The 18960-nt window shown below is 47.1% G+C and overlaps 1 protein-coding gene across 1 annotated transcript; it reads right to left on the bottom strand.

Moving 5' to 3' along the window:
* Nucleotides 1-1781: 1781 nt before the first annotated feature.
* Nucleotides 1782-15269, bottom strand: LIN28A (lin-28 homolog A). The gene is made up of 4 exons (XM_040229684.1): nucleotides 15239-15269; nucleotides 14588-14772; nucleotides 2713-2897; nucleotides 1782-1998 (listed from the first exon to the last, which is right to left on the bottom strand). The coding sequence occupies exons 1-4, from the start codon at nucleotides 15267-15269 to the stop codon at nucleotides 1782-1784; spliced, it is 618 nt and encodes a 205-aa protein (XP_040085618.1).
* Nucleotides 15270-18960: the final 3691 nt, after the last annotated feature.

Raw genomic sequence — 18960 nt, 5'->3', positions numbered from 1 at the left:
AGAAGTTTGTAAACAATAAAACCCCAAAAGAACATGGAGAAGACCAACACATTATATTTACACAAACTAGGCCACCTAGCAATCACCAAATCAGCTACTTGTGAAGTCCTACAAAGCCCAGACAAATATAATAACTAGAGGCGGGCAGCAGCTGGGGGAGACAAGGATCAGACACACATCACCCAATGCGTTCTATTGCATTTGCCCCGTGACAACACAGTGAGGTAGGTCTGCAGTGATCTCACAGCTTGTAAACGAACCCCCCGCCCCCACCGCCCTTTCTCCTTTAGCTGCCATGATACTAATCACTGCTGCAGCAAAGTAGGACCCTGGCTCTGGGAACCACAAAGAAGCCATTGCTGATGGTCTCTCCAGAAGCCAAGAAGGAAAAGCCCAGAATCAGTAAAGATCTTGTCCTTGCTTCACATATCCATCCCTGGGCAGCTCAAGATGGGTACAGTGGCTTTGTTCTTAAAAACCTCTCCTTACCAACTTCCATTTTTTATAAAAACACACACACCCTGTTGTGCATGGTCGGCCTAGCCCAGTCAGGTGAAGGATGGATCTGGTATATAAAGTGAGTCCTGTGCCCTAGGATTATAGATCTGGAACAGGAACCCTTTGTCACACATACACATGACCTTTGCCTAATCTTGGCTTCCCCTCTCTGCACTACTTACCTGGCCCAGCCTCTCCTAACCTCTCTGCACCACGTTTTCCTGTTCAGACCAATTTCCAATCTTTCAGTAGAAAGGAGACCAAGTCATGGGGCAACCCAGTTAAAACCTAGTCTCTCATGAAACGCTGAAGATGGAGGGGTTTCAAGAGGACACTATGGCAGAAGAGCCAGCTCTAATTGGCAAAAATGAGGTAGTTCAATAGGCTATACACTCCAAATAGTTGTTCTCTCTGATGATACAGCAACAAAAAGCATTCCTGCTGTGCAGACCCGGAGCTGCTGCTGACTTATCCCTGAGATTGCTCACTTACCTGAGAACACAGTGCAGGAATGAGGGCCTTAGATTAAAATACACAAAAATACAAAACCAGAATATTTATATTATGAAAAAAAAAAAGTTAAAATGCACAAGATACGTCATTCGCACACAGCTAGTGCAGTTGGCATCCTGGAGAAAGTGGGTCCCAAGGTACAGTCACCCAAGGCAGCAAATAAATAAAATTGAGTTGGCCCAGAATGGGGTGAGAGTGAGCTTAGAAGGAGCAAGTCTGCAGCTGTTCCCTCAATCACCCCTTTACCTATCATCATAACCCATTACTTGGGACAGTTCTTAGCATTCTGTCCCAAGAGGGGTTTATGAGAGAAGACGAGGAAAACCCTGCTGCCCCCACCGAGATGTCTCCTCCCATGGAATGTAGTGGCTTGTTGGTTGGGTCCATCAATCTGTTCTGTTCCTAATCTTTACACTCTGATATGGGAAATATTATTCCACGTTCTTCTTTAAGAGTAAAACAACTTCCCTACCCAGGCCACTTTCAAAAGCTGGAGATTCTGGGGGTGGAGACTCAGATAAAGCATGCAGGGAAGGTTAACCCCCAAAGCCCTCATATGCATTTGGAAAGAGCTAATTGGAGTTTCTTTGCCTCACCCCTTCTTCCCACCAAGAGGGAAGAGGGGGTGATGCTGTGGACTCCAGCCTCAGATATATGGCAGTGCCAGCTGCCCCCTACCCACCCTGTCCCCACTTTCTCCACTCTGCCAATTGATGCCTGCTCCTCAAAGCTTTCTGATCACAAAAGGATAGCTCCCACCCACTGTGGCTTCAATTCTGGGCCTCTGGGAGCATGGCAGAGCTGTGGATCTCTTCTTCCTCCTCCCGAAAGTAGGCTGGCTTTCCCTGGGAGCTGGGAGCTTGCTGGGCCTTCAGTGGGCACGAGGCTACCATATGGCTGATGCTCTGGCAGAAATGGCACTTCTTGGGCTGCGGTGGCAGTTTGCATTCCTTGGCATGATGGTCTAGACCTCCACAGTTGTAGCACCTAGCATCAGGCAAGATAGTAAAGTTGAGAGGAAGGTGTGAAAAGAGACCACAATGTTCGCTCTGAGCGAGGACCCCTGGGCTCTGGTTTTAGTTGTTACTTTGGACCCACTTCCCTTCCTGGAGACCAATTTCCCCAGTTACAAAAGGGGTATATGACTGGATATCTCTGAGTCTTTTCCAGGCCTGTAATATCTAGATGGCAGCTTGAGATTCATGACAAATTGAAAATACCAAGAATGGAAATCCTGGACCTCAACTGAGAACTACCATACCCTTAAAATCAGTACCTCTCATTCATTAAAATAGAGAAGAAATTAAAGGGCCAGAATCTGTTTGTGCACAGAACTAACATGAAAGAAACCAGTCATTTGGAGATGAGGTGAAGAAGCAACAGCTACAGGTGTACTGTCTTGGCCTCACCATGTACACTTTCAAATCCATGGTCTCTTTAGTTCTAAAATAGCATGTGAGGTTAAAATCACAATCCCCATTTAGCAATCAAAGCTAGAGCTCCCAGAACCTAATTACTTATCAAGTAGAAAAGTGGGTCATGAAGTACCACCCTCATACATACCACCCTCTCTTTGCCTCCCACATCCAGATGTTGCCAGGGGCCACAGGCTTCACTTTATCTTTAGCATCTGGTCCAACCAAGAAAGGAAGAGTGCTCATCATCCCTACCAACCCACAGAAGCTGCCTTCCAGTCTATACCTGTCTCCCTTTGATCTGCGTTTCTGCACATTCTTCCCTTTGGGCCGCCTTTCACTGCCAATACAGAACACCCCACCAGGGCCGGTGACTCGGATAGATTCCAGGCCCTTGGCGGACTTCTTAAAGGTGAACTCCACAGCTTCCCCCTCCTTCAGGCTCCGGAAGCCCTCCATGTGCAGCTTACTCTGGGGGAGAGAAGCATGGTAGATTTTAATGTTAGTCTTCATTATTACACTCCAAACACCAAAAACTGCATACACATGTCCCTCTAAGGTTGGAAGATAAGGGTGTAACGTTTCCATTTTATTGGTAAAGACACTGTGATTGGAAGAGTCACCATCATTAAGAACAAGAAATCTATGTTCCATTAGGAACAATCACTGTGTAAACAGATGCCATAGCATTTTTTGCAGCTATTCTCATTGAAGGTTCTCAGTAAACTAGAACAGCAGAAAAAAATTGTTAAACATAGCATTTATAAGAAATCAACCAAGGTAAAATTGTAAAATATAAAGTAATAGGCCTATACACTTAAAAGATATCAGTCATGAAAGACAAACCCCTACGAAGTAAAGACACTGAGTGCCACACATGATTCTGATTGGCTCTTAGAACAGGAGAAAATATTAGAAGAACTGATAAAATTTGCACATGGAACGTAGGCAAATGTGTTAAGTTCCCTAATTTTGATCATTGTACTGAAGTTACCTAAGAGAATAGCCATATTTTAGGGAAAAAAAAATGCTGAAATATTGTAAAGATAAAGATGCTTGAAATCTGTACAAGGAAAAAAAGAAAACAATAAAGCAAATAGGACAAAATGTTAACAATTGATGTACCTGGGTAAAGTTTATATGGGAGTTTTTCATACTATTCTTCCAACCTTTCCCCCAATTTGAAATTATATCAAAACGTTACTGAAAGTTGAAGGGAAAAGAGACTATGACCCAAGCAGACAGATCAGTGGATTAGAAGAGAAAATCTACTGGAAGATCCAAGAATAAGTGCAGAAATCAGCAGGTGAGGAAAATAATTCCATAAATAGTACTATTGAGAAACAAACCAGTTATCCACTAGAAAATGAAGCCAGAAATTTATACTTTACATCATATGTATGCAAAATATTTTGGAAGAATTAAATATCTAAATTGATAATACTATAAAAAGTTACTATGAATCATTATGAAAGACTCAGAACAGAATAATTTACAGGAGGACCTAGCACGATAAGTATATTCAATATCTCACTGGTTCAAAAAAAAAACAAAAACAGACAACAAAAATACCATAAAGCCGTTCGAAAAAATGTAAAGTCCTTGCTTTGTTCACTGTTGCATTTTGACACCTAAATAATGCCTAGCACATTTTGGATGAATTAATGAACAAGGAGATAGGCTTTAATTATATAACTTGGGAAGGAATCGAATTTTTAAAGGAAGAAAAAGACTGCAAATACTGTGTGGACCGATCTCACTGAAACACTACTTGTTTGAACCAAAATTTAAAAGAAAAAAGAAAAGAAGGAGTTATTCAAACAGTTGAGTGGCAACACCAGGGTCAGAAGAACCCAGAGTTCTGGATTGGATAGCCCATTTCACCTTGCCATTTTCTGCATCAATAACACATTAGTGGAATGACAGCCTCTCCCAGACCCTGCACAAAACAGACTTCATTATAGATATCTTCCAAAATATCCAAAGAACATGTCAACAAGGTGTAGTCCTTGTTGAAAATGCAGTTCAGAAGCAAAAGGGATCACCATGTACCTAGTCCTGGCTTGAGGCCTTTTATGGTGTTGCTGGTGGGAGTGGGGCAAGGTGGCTATTTCAAGCTGGGACTTAGATGAAACATGCTCTTTTGCCAGATGGGATCCCCAATTCCTCAGTCACTTACATTTTTCTTTTAATTTAGATGGTACTGCTTAAGACAAAACTTCCATTGAGGTAATTAAGAGCCTAAGCTCAGGTGTCAGATTCATCCTGGTTCATGAAATACTGATTCCACCAATTTCTGGCATTGTGTTTGATCTTGGTGAGTTACACACCTCTGGGTCTCAGATCTTTCAGACAATGGGATAACAGTAGCTATTTACCTAGAGTTTTAATGAAGATTAGGCAGGCAGGACATATGCTCAATAAATATCAATGAATGAAATATTCCAAAGGTTTGGTATCCTCTCCCTTCTTATTCTCACAGAACAGCCAGGGTTATGATGACTCACTCCCTTCCCCCAGTCTGAATGTGGAGGGTTAAAGCAGAACATTAAAACATTTCAGAAAGGTGAAAATTCTTTCCTCCTCCCACTTGCATAACCACCGCCCTGAATTTGATGTTAAATCTGAAGTGTCTCTTATTGAGCTAGGACAAGCCAGTGAGTCAGGAGATGCTGGAGGATCCAGACCAAGAGCATTCTTGACCCAGGTAAACTCAGCTTCTCCCATTTGCCTAGTGGGCTCTCAGGGTGGAACACTCCCAGTTCTCTCTGTGATTCAGCAGATAGATAAGTGATTAAGAGCAAAGGTTTAGAGTCCTACAGCCTATCCCCGCTTTCCGCGTTAGCCTACAAAATGGAGCAAATACTAATTTTATGGTGGTGCTGTGAGGTTTCATGCATGAAAAGTAGTTAACACATTGCCTGCCACATATAAATCCCAAGTGGCTATTATCACCAACCTTTTCAGACTGGATGAGGGCGGGGTAACAGTGAGAAAGAAGTGTCAAAAGACCCAGCATTTTAACCCTAGTTTTTATCGCTAACTAGCAGTGGAAACGCAGAAAAATATCCCCTCTGAGCTCCAGTTTACTGAGCACTGCAATCTTCTACATCTACACCTTTCAAGGCTTACTGTGAGAATCAGAGGATAATATAAATGGGGACATTTGACATCGACTAGTCCTCTTAGTTGACCTACTCTATCACTGGAGGATTTGAGGTCAGCTTAAGACCATCTTTTCCTTTGAAAAGATAAAGGGGAAAAAAAAAAATCCCTGTGGGCACCTCACCATAATCAGCCAAGATTTAGACTGGTGGTCTCCAGGGGTGGCTGCCTTGGCCCCCCTGCCCCAAGCCTTTCTAAAACACATAGTTTGAATTCTTCTCTTATCAGATAGGTAATCAGCGTGCAGCCCCACTGAGCCTGCCTCACAGGGTCTGCATCAGAAAGGAGCCTGAAATTCTTGTTACCACCCCCTACCCCACCAACCACACACAAAGCAGGGCCTGAGCCCCGCCCCGCTCTCCATCCCCTCCAAAAAAGAAAAGACCTGGGCGGGGGAGGGGCAAGGCCTGAGCTCCCCCAATAGAGCCCAGCTCGGGGAAACAAAGAGCTGACACTGCTTGGTTCTGGTGTCAGATTCCTGGAGTTCCAGAGGATGCAGATTCCCCCTTGACCCCCCCATCCCACATTTACCACACTCACCAGTTCCTTCCTTCCTCTCCATGCAGGGGGTTACGGTCACGGTGAGAGCAATGGACACAGACACCTTTCTTTCCTAGTCAAGCTTGCTGGCCAGCCAAAGCCACCACCTGCAGCCATCTTTCCTTCTGGCCTACCCTCCCACCCTTCCAGGGCCTCCAGTCAAACCTTTTTTTTTTTTTTTTTTTTTAACTGAGGGGACCAATTAGGGTTCTTTATTCAGATAAATTATATTATAGGTGGGAGGGCTGCCGCTGTCCCATCTTCCTTTTTCCCTTATCTGTGCAAGGTAGGAGTGTGGGTAGCCTGCAGTGGGGGAGAGGGGAAGACGGTATTTAATCAGACAGAAAACAGTTATAAGAGGCATTTTTCTTTTGGATGGCAGGGAAGGATGGGCCAGCTACAGTACTAAGGCCTTCTGCACTCCCAGTACCTCACCGCTGCCTTTGTAAGTCATAGAGAGAAGGGACCTTAGGGGTCACTCAGGGAATGCAGAGTTAAAAAATTCACAGCAAGCCCTCAGCTTGCTCTGTGAAATTTGGATAAATGAGCTCTGGTTCTATAATTATCTGTAATTGATCAAAGCTTGGGTTTGAGGTTTTTCTGCAACATCCAGGGCCATTCTGGCTCAAGACTACCTAGAGTATGGCTATACCTTCAATACTAGGTGCTTAGCAGGGCACAAACATTTGCAGAAAGAAATCTAAGTTCTCTACTGTCCAAAATGACTACTATGTACTGATGCTTACTATAGGCTAAGCAGTTTTAAGCATGTCATATGCTATAACACATGTGACCTACACACCAAGCTTTTGATCATGCCCCCTGCTGAATTCATACAGCTGTATACAGTCAACAAAAACAAGACAAGGAGCTGACTGTGGCTCAGATCATGAACTCCTTACTGACAAATTCAGACTTAAATTGCAGAAAGTAGGGAAAACCACTAGACCATTCAGGTATGACCTAAATCAAGTCCCTTATGATTATACAGTGGAAGTGAAAAATAGATTTAAGGGACTAGATCTGATAGATAACAGTGCTTGATGAACTATGGACAGAGGTTCCTGACATTGTACAGGAGACAGGGATCAAGACTATCCCCATGGAAAAGAAATGCAAAAAAGCAAAATGGCTGTTTGAGGAGGCCTTACAAATAGCTGTGAAAAGAACAGAAACAAAAAGCAAAGGAGAAAAAATATAAGCATCTGAATGCAGAGTTCCAAAGAATAGCAAGAAGAGATAAGAAATCCTTCCTCAGCGATCAATGGAAAGAAATAGAGGAAAACAACAGAATGGGAAAGACTAGAGATCTCTTCAAGAAAATTACAGATACCAAGGGAATATTTCATGCAAAGATGGGCTCGATAAAGGACAGAAATGGTATGGACCTAACAGAAGCAGAAGATATTAAGAACAGGTGGCAAGAATACACAGGACTGCACAAAAAAGATCTTCATGACCCAGATAATCACGATGGTGTGATCACTCACCAGACATCCTGGAATGTGAAGTCAAGGGGGCCTTAGAAAGCATCACTATGAACAAAGCTAGTGGAGGTGATGGCATTCCAGTTGAGCTATTTCAAATCCTGAGAGATGATGCTGTGAAAGTGCTGCACTCAATATGCCAGCAAATTTGGAAAACTCAGCAGTGGCCAGGACTGGAAAAGGTCAGGTTTCATTCCAATCCCAAAGAAAGGCAATGCCAAAGAATGCTCAAACTACCGCACAATTGCACTCATCTCACACGCTAGTAAAGTAATGCTCAAAATTCTCCAAGCCAGGCTTCAGCAATACGTGAACCGTGAACTTCCAGATGTTCAAGTTGGTTTTAGAAAAGGCAGAGGAACCAGAGATCAAATCGCCAACATCTGCTGGATCATCGAAAAAGCAAGAAAGTTCCAGCAAAACATCTATTTCTGCTTTATTGACTATGCCAAAGCCTTTGACTGTGTGGATCACAATATACTGTGGAAAATTCTGAAAGAGATGGGAATACCAGACAATCTGACCTGCCTCTTGAGAAACCTATATGTAGGTCAGGAAGCAACAGTTCGAACTGGACATGGAACAACAGACTGGTTCCAAATAGGAAAAGGAGTACGTCAAGGCTGTATGTTGTCATCCTGCTTATTTAACTTCTATGCAGAGTACATCATGAGAAACACTGGGCTGGAAGAAGCACAAGCTGGAATCAAGATTGCCAGGAGAAATATCAATAACCTCGGATATGCAGATGACACCACCCTTATGGCAGAAAGTGAAGAGGAACTAAAAAGCCTCTTGATGAAAGTGAAAGAGGAGAGTGAAAAAGTTGGCTTAAAGCTCAACATTCAGAAAACAAAGATCATGGAATCTAGTCCTATCACTTCACGGGAAATAGATGGGGAAACAGTGGAAACAGTGTCAGACTTTATTTTGGGGGGCTCCAAAATCACTGCAGATGGTGACTGCAGCCATGAAATGAAAACACACTTACTCCTCGGAAGAAAAGTTATGACCAACCTAGATAGCATGTTCAAAAGCAGAGACATTACTTTGCCGACTAAGGTCCGTCTAGTCAAGGCTATGGTTTTTCCTGTGGTCATGTATGGATGTGAGAATTGGACTGTGAAGAAGGCTGAGCGCCGAAGAATTGATGCTTTTGAACTGTGGTGTTGGAGAAGACTCTTGAGAGTCCCTTGGACTGCAAGGAGATCCAACCAGTCCATTCTAAAGGGGATCAGCCCTGGGATTTCTTTGGAAGGAATGATGCTAAAGCTGAAACTCCAGTACTTTGGCCACCTCATGTGAAGAGTTGACTCACTGGAAAAGACTCTGATGCTGGGAGGGACTGGGGGCAGGAGGAGAAGGGGACGACAGAGGATGAGATGGCTGGATGGTATCACCGACTCGATGGACGTGAGTTTGAGTGAACTCCGGGAGATGGTGATGGACAGGGAGGCCTGGCGTGCTGCGATTCATGGGGTCGCAAAGAGTTGGACACGACTGAGCGACTGAACTGAACTGAACTGCTGAATTCATGGAGGCAGAGGGGTTAAGCACCCTGCCCAAACTTACAGTGTGAAAGCCCTGAGCTGACTTTGTATTTAGTGCTCTGCAATATAATGCAAGGCTTATAGACATTTTAAAATCTTCTAAGGGCCACACTGAAAAAGTAAAAAGCAATTTAATTTTAATGAGTTAGTCCTGAGGTGTCCTCACAGTTCAACCCAAGCCTCATTCCTAAAGGCAGGGTTTGGTAGGAGGTAGGAAACCAATGGGTTCCATCAGAAGCAGTTTATTTTGTTAGAGAGAATGGGGGAAAGAGATCTACCCGGAACCAAAGGCTGCCAGCATACACTCCTTACATCCCTTTGGCTCTGACACAGCCAGGACCACCTGTTCCTGCCTGGAGTTCTCCACCAGGTGGTGCTGCTCATCAGCCTGTCTGCACCCAGGTAGGAGGGAGACTGGAGCAGAAGAGGGGAAGGAGCCGCACAGTGTTCTCAACTCTGCACCTAAGAATTCACCTAGAGTGATCTTCCCAGCTCCTTGGGATGGGCATCTTCTCTCTGATCCTGAGGAAGATGGAGTTACAAGGGGACTGAACTCTGATGAGGATCCAACCCAGGGTAGGTCCTGATAAAGATGGGGCTGTTCCCTCCCCACCACTCCCACTCACCCACTCAAGAAGTGAAGAAAAGATCCTGGAGTTTTTAACCAGAAGCCCAGTTGTTCTTCTGCTCTGTTGACAAAAGCCATTTACTCTCTTTACCGGTCTGAACTAAAGAACTCCAAGCTGAGTCTATACTAATTGCATACTACCCTGGAAAGTTTTCTTCTCCTCCTGCACCTCCTTTGACCTTCCAGATTTAACACTGATAGTAGTTGCTATTCTTGCCTGCAGGAAGAAGGGAGGGGTGATATGCCTCAGGCTGTTTCTCAAACAAACAAACAAAAAAAAACCCCAACAAGGAATTCCCATTGGCTGGGAGTATGATAGTTTTGATAGTTGGATTAGGAATGTTCCAGCAACAACCTTGCCCTAGAGAAAATCACTTAATGGCAAGTAGTGCCACTAACGACAAGCTTTGCTCTGGATGGTGGCACAGCCTTTACTTGGAACACTTCTATAAAGTATGTCTCTTCACTAACAGAAGGACTCAAGATCTCATAATGCTCAAAGTAACTCACATGCTTTTCTACAACTTCCTGAAAAAATCCACTCATTTAAAAAATCCTTTCTAGAGTGAACGAACATGAATTTGCTCAGTCATGTCCGACTTCACGACCCCATGGACTGTAGCCCGCCAGGCTCCTCTGTCCATGGGGATCCTCCAGGCAAGAATACTGGAGTGGGTTGCCATTTCCTTCTCTAAGAGATCTTCCCGACCCAGAGATCAAACTTGGGTCTCCCGCATTGCAGGCAGATTCTTTATCCTCTATGCCACCAGGGAAGATACTCTGAAGGAGTGGGAAGAAAAAAAACGCTTTCCTTTCCTAATGGTCCAGTGCTTAAGACTCCTCACTTCTACTGTAAGGAATTCGGATTCGATCCCTGGTCAGGGAACTAAGATCCCTCATGCTTCATGGCTAATTAATTAATTAAAAATAAAATAATAACCTTTAAAAAATTCCCTATTAAGATGGAAAAGAAATAACTAATGAATGACCCTTCAACCCATGGTTTCCATATCCTCTCTGGAGCTGTGATCAGCTGGAGTGGATCAGCTGTGACCCACTATCACTCCACAAATTTTCATGGTGTTTTTACTGAGTGCCAAGCCCTCTTCAGGCCCTGGTCCGGAAAGACAGCAACTATCAGTTCACATTCCCTCGCTGTCTCCAAGCTTTTGGTCTGGAGGAAGATCTGCTGACAAGGACCCCCAACTGTGAGTGCACTCTTGATTTCTCAGGGGCCCCTTCGTTCCTCATACTCATGTCTTCAGCCCACCAAGTGCATACTAGAAAACTAACCAAACTACTAGTCCCTTTTTTCAAAGAGTTCAGGTTAGAGGAAGAGTTAAGACAGGTACATCAATATCTAAACATAAGGAGGGTAATCAGAGGCACTAGTAAGGTTATAAACCGGGTAGGAAAGATCCCTTTACATTTTCCCCGTCCCCAAACCCGAGTCTTAACCTAGACCTGACTGAAGTTGCTCTCACAACCCCCACTCATCCTTTTCAGAGAAAGCAGGCCATGTGGCATCAGCAGTTCTTGGTACTGGAAAATTTCTTCTCTTAACCCAAACTTGGTGCCTCGGTCAAATTTGGGCTCTTTTGCCTCCAAGCATTCTAATACAGCATTTTAATCAGAAAGCTATTTTAAACAGATTTGAGTTCCAAAGAGCTGTGGGAGAAAATAGTGGACCTTTTCCTGATTTTCAACTTTTGCACATCTGGGGGGGTTGGGAATTGAGCCACAGGAAACAGGAGGTTTCTGTTAAAATGGCCCAAACTTTTTAAATGGCCATGGAGAGTTGAGAATTCTTAGTCCTTCTCAGGCAACCAAGAGACATTAGTTAGCTCTTGTTGCTCCACCTTTTGATGTATTAACTGTTTCTCAACTTGGGGTGAGTTTGTCTCCGGGTGGGGGAGGGGGGTGCATTTGGCAATGTCTGGAGACATTTTTGGTCATGACTGAGGGATGCCCAGAATGAGAAGTTATCCTGCTTGATATATGTCAGTCGTGCAGAGACTGAGAAACCTGGATTTAAGGGAGAGCTAGCTGCCATTATGATGATTCTTAAATTCCCCCCAAATTCGGGGACAGCAAGAGAGTTCTAGCTTAAAACCTGTGGCTGAGTACCAGGGTTGGTACAGAAGTCTTCTTGGTTTATGGGTTTTACTCATTTTTTTAAAGTCTAATGGTAGGTTTTCTTTCCCACGTATCCACCCCTATTGGGCACTGAGAGTTGGATAGGGAGCATAAGAACAGTGACTAGTGTGTTGGGAACCAAATAGGCCCAACTTTGGAAATGTCTAATTGTGTCCCCCCTCCCCCCATTTCCTTAGGAAAGGGGCTCCTTGATCCCCTCCCCTAGCAGATGTTATCTTAGGACAGTTATCCTGCCCACCACCCACACCACCAGTTCCAAGGTACCCACCACCAGCAGCCAAAGGGGAAGTTTCAGTGTTAAAGACAAATGTCTTACTTTCTCTCCATTTGGGAACACTCTCCTGCCCTGGGAAAATTTCTAAGAATTGATCTGCATCCACCTAATTCCTCTACATTAGCTCCTCAGGGAGATATTTCAGATTTCTCAAGTGCAGGACTGGAATCACTAGTTTAAGTGTTACGGTAGGGTTTCAGGATCAACCTAAGCCCCAGCAGTGTGAAGACAGAGCTACCAGGTATTTATACTTTAGTTCAGGGAATTTCCACCGTTGTCCTCTGTGGCTGTTAGCACAGTGTTAGGGAGACAAATTCTTGATTCCTTATCCCAGCTCAACTCCTCCTGATAACTTATTCAACTGTGGAATGTCCCTGGACACCCAAGACCCCAAGTCCAGGTTATCTCCCAGCAAACCCATCTGAAACAGCATAGGGTGGGCTCCACTCCCCAAATCTGAAGGCTAGCCCCCATTTTCTTTTATGCCATCCCATATTTCCCAACTGCTTTTGATCCTAAAGGTTAAGTGGGCTGAGGCACAGATCCATTTGCTCAGAAAACCTTCTTTGGGAGTTGGATATCACCAAAGAACCTCAGAGGGACTACCTTCCTCTCCGTCTTTCCCTATGTGGCAGCCTTTGGAAGGGAGGCAAGAAAATGTTGGGTCTGACTCTTTCATTCCAAGCTTTCCAAAGTTGGGGAAGATGTCCAGTTGTCTCCAGACAGGGAGAGATTTTAATCTCTTTGTGATCAGATAAATGGGGAGCTGGCCACCCTGCTGAGGAGGGCCATTCAAAGCTGGTTCCTGTAATAAAGTGATTTAATAGATCTAAAGAGGCCAATTCCCTTCTTTCGCCCACAATTACTTCCTGTGGGTTATCGTTCACATATGTAAATGAGATTGGGAGTGGGGCTAGCCACCAGCCAGAATTAGTTGTAGGAAGGGAAGGGGGTAAAGCTGGGGGTGGCCGAAGCAGGGGAAGCCAGGGGGCAGCCAAGCATTCTGCAGCTGACCCTTCTGGCAGATGTTCTAGGAGCCCGGAGACCCCAGAGTTACCTGGTGGATCCCCATCTCCCTGCGTCCTCTCTCTCCCGTTTCCCCATTCTGCGTCCTCACTGAGGGCCATGTGGGGACTTCCCGGCTGTTTCCCTCCAAACAGTCTACCCAGCATCTCCCTCTCCACCCCTCCCCCTCCAGAATACCATCCCTCAGGCTCCAACCCTTAATCCCCACATCCTCCTTTCCCCTCCCCCACTGCTCCTAAAGCCAACCTCCCCAAAGTAACCCCTCCATGCCCGGCCTGGGTGTCAACCTCCTGGGTCTGAGATTAGCAATTTCTTCTCAGGTCCAGCCCCAAACCTCCAAAGATGGAGGGAACACAAGCAACAACTTCCTCTACATAGTGGTTACGCGAGGCTTCCAAGATACTCAGGAAGGGGTGGCCAGGGAGGAGGGAAGACGAAGTGTCTGGTTCCTTGTTTGAGGCTGGGAATGTTAGGACGGCAATCAATGGCTGTCTAGGGCCATAAATGCCAAACTGAGGAGAATAGGTCGGGAGGCTAGCCTCTCTCCACCCCCTGCCCTGCGACACTGAATTTCACCCCCCCACCCCCCGCCCCTGTGCTGCCTTGCTTTAACTGAGAACTTGGGGTTGCGACCTAACTTCCTCCCAGGCTGGCTCAGGAGTCGAAGGCCGGGCTCCTTGCCTTTTCTTTCTTAATAGGAAATAGACAGTAAGAGCCCCGCTAGTGATCCATGTGCCTGAGACTGTGCTCTTGAGAAACTTCCAAGCCCCCCAAATAGATCCTTCAAGGATCTACCAAACCCACCCAGAACCCCAGGGCTTGGTGACCACCTGGGTGAGAGGACCCGGCAGACTTCTCGGCTTTCCGCCGTTGGGTCCCGAATCCGTTTCCCTCCCTTCCTCCAGGCCGGGAGCTCCATTCACAAGATACTGAAACGCGCGGGCGCTCAGGGCTCTGCTCTGACCGGGCATGTGCTTCCCTGGCCGGCCTGCTCGCCCTCCCCCCACTGGCAAGCACAATACAACCTTAGTTCTGCCACATGGGATCACCTCCCTGCCCCCTGCCCCCTGCCCAGGGGAAAGAGGTAACAGACACGTGGTAAACCAGAGGGGTTCCCGGAAGGGGGTGGGGGTGTTAATCATCGGCTCTTCCCCGGCTCTCGTCCCGTTGGAGTTCATAGGGACTCAGAACTGGGGTTCTTCGGGAAAGATGGGAACGCACAATGAGGGCCCTGGATCTCCCCTCAATCCCAACAGCCGAGTCCGTCCGCCCACCCTCGGATAACGCGCGCCAACATCCCGTTCCTGCGGCAAAGTTACCAGAATCGCTCTCACCTGGTGCACAAAGACATCCACCGGGGGGTCGAGCGCGACCCCTGCGCGGGCGGTCATGGACAGGAAGCCGAACCCCATGCGCACGTTGAACCACTTACAGACGCCGGCACCGTGCAGCAGCTGCGGCTCCTCCGCCGCGCGGGCCGCGTCCTCCGGCGCCTCCTCCGGCGCCTTAGCGCAGCCACCTGGAGATTGGGAAGGCTCTCAGCTGGGGGGCCACGGAATTGGAGGACCCCCATCAGAGAGCCGGCAAGGAGACCCGAGGGTCCAGCCCGAGGCTGGACAACCAGGAGGATGCAGCTACCGAGCAGCCGGCGAGAAAATACCTGTCCCGGCCGCCTCCCGCGCTCCCCCAGTTTAAACTGAGGCCAGCGGTGCCCCGAAAGTTTTGCTTTTCTTCCCACAACACGTTGCCCGGGGACATGCGGCCAGACAGGCCCCTCCTCTTCTCTCCCCCCGCCCCCGGACCTTCAGCTTGCTCGCCACTGGGACACCAGGGTTCCTGGCTCCAGAGATGGCCCCCAGAAGCAGGAGGCCGCACAGACTTGGGGTCCTTGGGCTAGCCTGGGGGACAGTTCACCACCTCTCTTTCATGTGGCTTCGGGGCGCCTCTGCCGCCTAAGGTGTCCCTAATAAGTCCCGAGGTCGAACCTGCGAACTGCTGGTTTGACACAGAGCCCATGGTAGTCGGCTGAGCCCGCGGCCCCCGGCCCTTGCTTGGGCGGCTGCTGGCCCCAGAGAAGTCCGGAGGCAAAGGGGTGGCTCGGGGAAGAGGCAGCTACATCTTCCCCAGCACAATAGCGGTGGGAGGGCCCACGGCTTTTCAAAGGCTCCCAAATTCTAAAAGACAATGACCCAACCCCCCGCGGGCAGCCCCCCTCCCCTCCCTTCCCCTCCCCTCCGTCGCCTTTCCCCTCCTTTTCCCTCCGGCTCCAGCTCTGGCCCTCCCCCACCTCCGCGGTCTCTGACACCTCTGGGGTGTCCCTTCTCAGACCTAGAGGTTTCACACCTCCTCCCCACACGCACTTCTGGAGATTGGGGCCGTCAACCCTACAAGTCTTGAGTACCCGGGAATTTGGGATCCTGCACTTTAAGGACTCGGCGGGGGTCCCCAAAGCAGCATACAGGTGGGGGGCATATGGCGGAGGGGGGTGTGCAGTTTTAAAGCCACGTGACTGCTCACACACACACACACACACACACACACACACACACACTTATACACCACCCCCACCCCCCGTGCAGATAATTATACATTCCAGAGAGTTGGGGGGGGAGGGAGGTGTGAGCCTGGCAGCGCTGGCCAATCAGAGACACAAACCACCTGTCAAGGGAGAAATGGATGAGCCCTCCCCCTCCCCCAGCCCTGGAGCGCCCCTCCCCCTCCCTTCCCCTCCAGGCCTCAGAGCTGACCCGGCAGCTCGGCGCTGACCCGCTCTCACCCCCCACCCCCGTGTGCTTAGATAGACCTGGAGTTCAGGACACTGGGAAGCTGGATGGGGAAGCAGGGGGAGATGGGAGACCCAGCGGGGCCGATCTCTACTGCTGACCTAGGCGCAGCCTCTCTAAGTCTGTCTCTGAATGTCCGAGTTTCTCTGGATCCCTCAAAGCACTCCCAATTGATTCCGTGTAAAGAATTCTGCCTCATTTCCTTCCAAGTCTGTCTAAAATCTGACCCACGTGGAGTTTCCCAAGAGAACATAAGAAGGAACCGAAAGAGGCTTAAAGTGTGTTCCTCTCTCCACCAGCTGACCTGGCCCCCATGGCCATCCCATCCTCATCCGTGGCTGGGATCCAGACACTTTTGGGTTCCCAGGCGCCCCTCGCTTCAGAGTCCTGTCCTAAGTGCGCTCCCTTCCCAACAGTGAGGTTGGTGGGGGAACTGGAGTAGGGACTCTCCTCTTTTGAAGAGTCAGCCTCCCCTGGTAGGAGATAAAGAGGGTCGGCCAGGGGGGTGGCTAGTGCCCCGGTCGGAGATGGACAATGGCCCGGGGCTCAGTGCACGGCCCTGGCCCTGCCCCTTCACTTCCGGTGCTCAGTTCAAACTGGACAATGCCAGCTCCGGCCAGTTCCCCTCCCCCACTGCTACAACCCATTTAAAGGGACAGAGCCTGCTTTCGGGGGCATCCGCTCACTGGGAATTCAGTCGTCTCCACTAAGTGTGCAGAACCTCTCGTGCTCCTGCGCCCGCCCGCGCGCGTGTGTGTGTGTGTGTGCGCGCGCGCGCTTATGAAATTGAGAAATAGAGAACAGGGATGAGTGGGAGGTAGGAAAGGGGAAGATGAGGGGGAGAGCAAGGGGCTGTCTCTCTCCTGTCAAGAGTGCTCTCCGAGGGACTAAAACTTCAGTGTAAGAAATGGGGGATAGGAAGTTGGGATAAAAAGGACAACTGTGGCCCTCAGCCTAAAAAATACAAATTATTAAGAATACCACTAACAATGCGACAGTCCTGAGGACTCTAATTTAGATCTTCCCAGAGCCGTGCAAGTACATCAGCCAAAACCGTTTTTTATTTACATAATCCTCCCCATTTAAGTCTTATCTCCTCCCCTTAAAATGTACCCACTCTCGGTATCTCTCTTCCTAAGATTCAGGAGCAGGTGACTAAGGTCTGGCTGAAGAAAAGAGGGGACAAGAGAATTTAGCGCTCTGCTTTCCCTTGGTCTGCTTTCAAGTGAGACGTTCCAGGCAGGCGCTACTAGCTTCACTGTCCAGGGTCCTGAGGGCGGCGGGAGCTCTGTCCACGGTGCTGAATGAAGACCCGCTCTCCTGGTTCCCAGCTTCCAGTTTTGAGAATGCCTTCTTGAGTTCTCACCTCCACGCTCTTCTCAGAAAACCTGGTTCTTCTCAAACCGCCCCCCAGCTCAGAGACTCTGACACATTGGAGACGAATGAACAGACTTTCTTGCACTCTAAAGAGAGGGCATTTCCAGCCATACATGATGCTGTGAGAGTAGTGTAAGTATCTCAAGCTCCTCTTCAGAAAAATGGTGCATGTAGCCACAGAGTGAAGAAAGAGGAGATAATATTTTTTAATTCACATAAAATAAGACTAGAGAGACTCATCTTTTTTTCAATATTATTTCTCTGATTAACACCAGTTACGAGGCTTCCCTGGTGGCTCAGCGGTTAAAGCGTCTGCCTGGAATGCCGGAAACCCAGGTTCGACCCCTGGGTGGGGAAGATCCCCTGGAGAAGGAAATGGCAACCCATTCCCGTACTCTTGCCTGGAGAATCCCATGGAGGGAGGAGTCTGGTAGGCTACAGTCCATGGGGTCGAGAAGAGTCGGACACGACTTCACTTTCACTTTCACTTTCATTTTCATAGGAACACAGGCATTGGAATCTATGTTCGAACATCTATTTATAGCTCTGAAAGCTATATGCTTTCTATGCCTCGGTTTCCTCCTCTGCCCGATGGAGATAATGAAGATTTAACTCTCAGAGTTATCATGAGGATAAAGGTAGATTATGTAAGTAAAGCTTATAAAAGTGTCTAACATATAGTTAGCCATTAACAATGTAAATTATTACTATTATTATTATAGCTACTATGCACGTTTGTCTCTTTGTCCTATAACCTGGTGGATCATTTGATCCTTGAGGACTTGAACCATTTCTGTGTTTTCTTTCTGCACCTTCTCGCACATCCTTACCAGTACTTAGCACAATGGCTGGCCCACAGAAGACATCCAGTTTCCTGAGAGACTTCCCTGGTGGTCCAGTGGTTAAGACTCAGCCTTCTAATGCAGGGGTTGTGGGTTTGATCCCTAATCAGGGAACTGAGATCTCACAAGCTGCACGGTGTGGCCAAAAATTAAAAATAAATAAATCTTTAAAAAGAAGAGTTTCCTAAATAAGTTTTTAAAATTTATTTTGATTGAAGTATAGTTGAATTACAACACTGTGTTAGTTATTGTTGTACAGCAAACTGACTCAGTTATACATATATGTGCATTCTTTTTCATAGTCTTTTCATTATGGTTTGTCACAGGATACTGAATATAGTTCCCTGTTCCAAACAGTAGGACTTTGTTGTTTATCCATTCTATATATACCAGTCTGAATAGTTTTTTAAATTTTATTTATTTTTTAATTGAAGGATAACTGCTTTACAGATTTTTTTTTTGTTTTCTGCCAAATATCAACATGAATCAGCCACAGATATATCTATCCCCTCCCTCTTGATGAATAGGTTTTGACTGAAATGATGAATATTATTACAATAGTCATAATACTTATTCTTCTAGGCTGCCTCTCTCAAGTCTAAGTGATTTAAAGCCAAGAAGAGTCAGGACCTCATGAAGTTGCATATGTAGAAGCAAAGGATGCTTTAGGAAGGGACACATGGCTCCCAACATAAATGACTCCTC

The sequence above is a fragment of the Oryx dammah genome, unplaced genomic scaffold (genome assembly GCF_014754425.2).
Source record: "Oryx dammah isolate SB20612 unplaced genomic scaffold, SCBI_Odam_1.1 HiC_scaffold_27, whole genome shotgun sequence".
In the NCBI taxonomy this organism is placed as follows: Eukaryota; Metazoa; Chordata; class Mammalia; order Artiodactyla; family Bovidae; genus Oryx; species Oryx dammah.
Note: the sequence above shows the minus strand (reverse complement) of the source record. Positions and strands in the feature narration are given on the sequence as shown.